We start from the raw sequence: 6,000 nt of genomic DNA, 5'->3' as shown, positions 1-6,000 counted from the left end.
TGCGCCCGACCGCCGGCGGGCTGCGTCAGCGGTGCGCTCGGCCGGGGCCGGCCGTCGGACCGCCGACCCGACCGGCCGCGCTGACCAGTCCACGCCACGTGCGCGGTGCGTCCGCAGGCCGGCCAGCCAGTGGGTGCGGCCCGCACCCGGCCCGGGTGCGGGGTGCCCGAGCGCGGTGGCCGGCCGCGCTGGCCGGCACAGCGTGCCAACGAAACGGCGCGAGCGGCTTACGTGTCGGACATCGGCCGGCTGGTCATGATGGTTTGTAGCGTGCAATCGAGAACGACTGAAACTGACCCTAAGCGTCACGCAGGCCCGAGTCTCGCCCGGCGCGGCACAGACGAACACGGAGCGCGAGCGGAAGCCAGGCCAGTCCCCTGCGGCTCACCCGCCCAGCACAGGTTCGCCGTAATCACGGCGGAAAATATTCCGAGCTCTCGAGGCGCGAGGGGCCCTGAGTCTTCGAGTCTCGCCGCAAGCTGGATGATAATGAGCACACGGACAACCTGCCCCGGTCGGCGCCCGCGGATAGCAAAGCTGATCGCGACACATGTGAAAGGACAAACGGCGCCAATCCCAGCCACCTCCAGCCCTCCCGTGACCCTAAGCACACGAGGGACTAAACACTGCACCCGATGCAAACCCCTCCTCCCGGCACAGACCCTCCCTTGGAAGCGCTCCGAACCGTGACGGCAGGCGCGCTCGGCGGCACGTGAACGGGTGGGGCGGAGACGGCGTGCGATGCTGCGGGCCGCCGTACAGCGCGGTGGCCGTGGCAGCTGCGCCACGTACGTCGCAGGAGGCAGAAGCGCGCGACGGCGGCGCGGTGAGCGGACAGCCGCGCGGTGTGGACGGCGCTGGGAGCGGGCGGGCTCGGACGGCGGCGCCGGCCAGCCGGGCGAAGCGTGCGCGGAATGGCTTTCAGACGGACGAGCACACTCGGACTTTGTTGTGTTCGTCGGTTACTAAAAGGTCGTGTGGGCGGCTTGCCGGACAGACAAGGACATCTGCATGGACTGAATACTCAAAACGTGAATACATCTCGAATAAGAAGTAACCATTGACGGAAGGGGCCGAGAGAGGCGAATGAAAGGACTGTCGAGCGCGAGTACAGCGCCCTGGAGGTGGGACGGTGAAACGACATGGACATGGCGGACTTGCCACTGGAAGACCGACTCGGAAGTGGACGGACGAACGGGCTTGGCACGACACCCGCCTGCCCGTGCCCAGGCAGCCAGAGGCACACGCTCGCACACGAGCACAGACAGCGAGCGAGCGGCGGGCGGCGAGCGGGTGAGCACGCGGCACACGGCCGTCCGGTTCGGACTGTGAGCCTGCCTCGACTGCCAGCGCGTCAATGTCCAGCTGATCCGCCTCCTCCGCGATCCTGTCGCCGGCCGTCAGCGGCGCATCGGCGGCGGCGGCGGCGTCACCGGCCGCGGCGGCGGCTGCGGATCAGCGGCGGCAGCTGCGGCGTCAACGGATCAGCGGCGGCTGCGGCGGCGGCTGCGGCGTCAGCGGCGGCAGCCGCGGCGGCGGCGCCGGACTGTTGGGCTGCACGGTGCGCCGCCGGCCGCCGCTCAGCGCCGCGCGCAGGCTAGCCTGCCGGCGCGGCACGGCGGGCGCGTTAGCTGCGGCGCGCACGCGGCGAGCTCTCACCGATATGCCGGGCGGCTCGGCGGCCGCCCTCCTCCGGCAGCACGCGCTCCAGAAGTGCACCTTGGACGAGCGCACCGGTGAGTCGTTCTTGAAGCTCTTGTCGACGATTCCTGCACCTGGGGCGGCCACATGCGGCCCGTGAAGAGCGAGCGAGGCGGTGCACACGATCGGACGGTGAAGACTCAGAGCCCAGCTGGCGTGAGCGTGCGCGTGATTGACAAAACAAAAGGGGAGGGGAGCCAGAAAGGGTGAGCAGGCAAGACCTTTGGAGTAAAAAAAAAGTGCGTGAGGCAGAGAGCAAATTATCGACAATTAAATAGTTGTGAATGGACAAATCGGTGGAGCGGAGAGGGAGGAAAGAAGGGAGGGAGAGGGAGAGGTATAGGAAGAGGAAGCGGCAGTGGGGAGGAAGTGGGAGAAGAGCGAGAGAGAGAGAGGAGAGAGAAGAGAGAGAGAGATAGAGAGAGAGGAGAGAGAGAGAGAGAGAGAGAGATATATCGAGCTCTCGCGATAAGCGCGCGAGAGAGAGAGAGAGAGAAGAGATAAGATAGATAGAGTAGAGCATAGATAGAGAGAGAGCGCAATGAGAGATAGAGGAGAGAGAGGAGAGAGAGAGAGAGAGAGAGAGAGAGAAGAGCAGGAGAGAGAGAGGATAGAGAGAGAGAGAGACGAAGAGAAGAGAGAGAACCAAAAAATCATGCGACATCCAGAGGCGAGTGCTATTGCTATCCTGATGATTCACCCTCTAGCCGTTTTGCACTTCACCTCGCCTATCAACCACAATCCTTCCGCAAAGTTCGATTGATTGATCACTGAGAGTGTAAGGACGGCTCCACTTCCCCGGCCATGCAGCGTCCACCACAAAGTTCGGTGGCGGCGGTGCCTGGACAGAAAACACTGAAAACACAGCGCCACAGCACGAGCAAGGCATATCAGGCCGCCGGCAGACGTGCCCCAGTGACGTTACAGGTCACGGCAGCGCGGTGAAGGCATGCAGCGGCAGGGCGGTGTCGCACCAGCTTGGCGGAGCCACCGGGCCGGCACGACAGCACGGCCGGGCCGGGCCGGTGGGCGGTGCGAGGCGGGGGGGGGGGGGGGGGCGAGGCTGGGGTCGGCTCGGCCAGCGCCAGACGGCAGGCGGCGGATCGCCACTGCGCCAGCTCGGGCGCGACCCTGTGACGTCACGCGGGGGACACCGGCGCGAGCGCCGCAGCCCCGCTCGGTCTGAGACCGGCCGGGCCACGGCGGCCAGGGGCGGGGACGGTGGGCGCCGACCGCAGCCACCGCGACCAGCCCGGCCCAGACGCCTGACGACGGCCGCCAACAAAACAGCCAGCATACTGCCAATAGTAGGCTGCCGGGCACCGATGTCCCACCCAGTCTGGCCAAGACATAGGCCCCCGGGCACCTACATCAGCTCAAGATCCAGCGAAAAAATAGCGGCAGCGACTGGCGCTACGTCCATTTATGCCCACGGTGGGTATCCTTAGTGGGTCTCGGTGATATCTGGGATAGGTCGGATATATCCCATGGCAAGGCTGGTCTAAAGCGGACAGGTAGCTGCAGCAGACTGACGTTAGAGCCAGTTTAGCGCGGATAGATGCCCACGAGGCAAACATCAAATCAGGCAAACAGCGAGCAGTTAGATCAGCGCAGGATGTCATCCGATCCAGTTTAGAATGAGTACATATCCACGGAAGGTCTAGGTCCAGTCCAGTCGCGAGTGGAAAGGCATCCTGCACAGTAACTAACACTAGTCAATCCGAGCCACAACAGTTAGCTAGTTATTCCAGACAAAACACCGACAAGCCGCCCGCCGGCGGAGCCGGCGCGGAAATACCTGGGCCAGGGCCGGCCTCTCATCGAACTTAAAGCCCCGCTACGAACAGAGAGAGGAGAGAACACTGAACGACTGCGCGGTGAAACAGTGGGCGCCGAGGGCAGCGCAGCGCGGCCGCCTGTGGACGAGCGGGGCCGGGCACAGCTGGAAGGTCAAGCTCGGCCGGGGCGCTAGCGCCTCTACGCGAGGGTGGTGGCCGGCCTGCAGTACAGGGTCGCACTACGCCCGCCGGTGCGCGGCGCGCGCCGAGCCGTGGTTCTATGTACAGTCTGGCTGGCAGCAGTCAACTACGGGGCCGGCGGTCACCGGGCGCGGAGCGGGCGGCCGCCGCTGGGCCCGCTCCGGCCCGCCCGCCCGCAGAGCCATCGTCACCGGGCAGGGGGCACACGCCACCCACCGCGGCCACTTCAGCGGCACAGCTGACACCGAGAGCCAGGCGGTCGCCTGCACAGCTCGTGCCGATTTACGGCAACGCGTTTTATGGGCAAAGGAGACAATAGCGCAGCGGCACACTGCGGAACTCTTTGAGCGTAATAGTTCATTTCGCCGCTGGTGGATGGCTCTGCCGGCGCTGCGCACACCATCACCTACGTCCTGAACAGTGCTGATCGAGGGGCGCCGAATCTGGTCCATGTCGGCGCCCATGATGGCTTCCACCTTACGAGGGCGGCGGCGCATAGGTTAGACAGGACGCGGGAACGACCACGAGCTCACCACAGCTCGCACGCCGACGCTACAGCACGACAAAGTACCTATCCAAACGCACTACCGGGCTGGGTGGGCGATGGCACAAGCCCTCTGCTACCTACAGCTAATGGTCAAGGACCCTGCACTAATCCGGTGGTAGCACTCAAGGAACAGGCCAGTGTGGGACGAAAACGTTAGTGACTTCCCAGTACCGAAAGCGTGATGCGGCGGTGCAGCAAATGTATAATTTATGTGTGAGTGTGTTAGACTACTGAAAATGTGTGTTGACCATTTGAAAGCTGTCGCAATAGCAGCGCACCCCGCTTTCGCGCTTGGCCCGAGTCACCTCACCAGCATTTGCTCTCATCTTTTCATGCCTCGCTGCCAGGGATCATTGCTTTCCGCTACACCGCCTGAAACATAAATCCCCTTCGACAGGCGACGCGTCCCCACCCCGTCCCGACCAATATCTGCCCTACGTGACACGGTGCAGCCCCAGGAAGAGACGAGCGGACCGTGCCGACCCACACCGCGATGCGTGACCTCGAATCGTGCCCCGCGAGGCGGCGGCGACGCCCAGGGGCGCGTCACTCACCACCGAGTTCCGCTCCTTCCTGCTGAGCCGCATCTCCTGCAGCATCTGGTTGCGCTGCTCCATCATGAGCGTGCGCTCGTACGTGTAGGCCGAGATGTCGCTGTCGTGCTGCAACAGACGTCCAGCCGACGGGTCACATCAGGTCAGGTCAGGTCAGGTCACGACCAAAGCGAAGAGGCGGCGGGGCGCAGGTTGGGGTCAGGCATCACATGACGGACATGATGACCAGCAACAAGGGTGGAGAGGTAAAGATAGTGGACTCAGCACCCCGACAGCGTCCTGGGGCGTCGAGGCAGGGAGGCGGGGCTATGTGCGGCTGCCGAGTGCAGCACCTCGACGCGGTCCCAGGCGACAGGAGCCCCAGCGGACAAAGAGCGCACAGGGCGTGCTCAGGTCGGACGGGCCGGTCTGGTACGCGGACCAAACAGCCCCGGAGCCAGAGTCACTGCCATGGTGAGGGGCTCCCGCAGCCATTGAATGATATTCTGTCGTAACCTCTTTGACACCTGCATCAAATGACTATGACAACCACTTTTTGCCTACCACGAATGATGGTGAATAATACAACTGTGAGGGGAAAAGCATGTAACAATGCAGGCCAGACACGCACAACATCACGTGCGCGAAGTACCCAGAATATCCCGCTGATCTCATTGAAATCCGGCGCGGAAAACACCTGGAAGACAGGCAGTGTTCTGAGCTTTTCATACGCCGCCCGGACAGCACGACAATAATGATGGCGCCTGGCGAGCCTCAGCCGGCACCACTTCACCACACGCCTCGGCATCGCCTTCAGCTACCGGCGAGCGGACAAGCAGGACCCGAACGACAACAACCGTGCTGCGAGCGGGACGCCGCCTCTCGGCCGGAGAGCCGCGCAGAGCCGCCGCCCGCCCGGCCGGCCGGTCCTAGCCTGGGGTCAGCCTAAGCTGCCGGCGGCGGCTCGCGGGCCGCCAGACACCGCCGCGCAGGCGGCGACAGGTCGGCCAGGCTCGGGACTTTTCTATTCCGATTCAGTACGTTCTACCAAAATGACGGCATGCCATGACGTTTTGCTGCTCCGCTCGACCGACGCCCGACGCCATGCGAACGGCTAGCCTGGTCCCCGCGACCCGCCGAATGCCATGCACAGCCCCAACCGGAGCGTTCATCCGCCGACAGCGGCCAACAGCGAACGCCAGGGGTCGGGGCGGGCGGCGACACGTCCACTACGACACCG

At 64.2% G+C, this 6,000-nt stretch overlaps 1 protein-coding gene across 1 annotated transcript in view; it reads right to left on the bottom strand.

The window, feature by feature from the left end:
• Window positions 1-3,085: 3,085 nt before the first annotated feature.
• The window catches only part of LOC119090643 (solute carrier family 12 member 4-like), a 35,579-nt gene continuing 32,664 nt past the window's right edge, over window positions 3,086-6,000 (bottom strand). Inside the window, 2 exon segments of the mRNA XM_037213488.1 lie at window positions 3,086-3,538; window positions 4,782-4,889. Coding sequence (XP_037069383.1) covers window positions 3,440-3,538; window positions 4,782-4,889 — 207 coding nt within the window. The 3' untranslated portion in view covers window positions 3,086-3,439.

The sequence above is a fragment of the Pollicipes pollicipes genome, unplaced genomic scaffold (assembly GCF_011947565.3).
Source record: "Pollicipes pollicipes isolate AB1234 unplaced genomic scaffold, Ppol_2.1 Scaffold_3087;HRSCAF=3621_pilon_pilon_pilon, whole genome shotgun sequence".
Lineage (NCBI taxonomy): Eukaryota > Metazoa > Arthropoda > Thecostraca > Pollicipedomorpha > Pollicipedidae > Pollicipes > Pollicipes pollicipes.
This window is presented reverse-complemented; position numbering and strand designations above follow the sequence as displayed.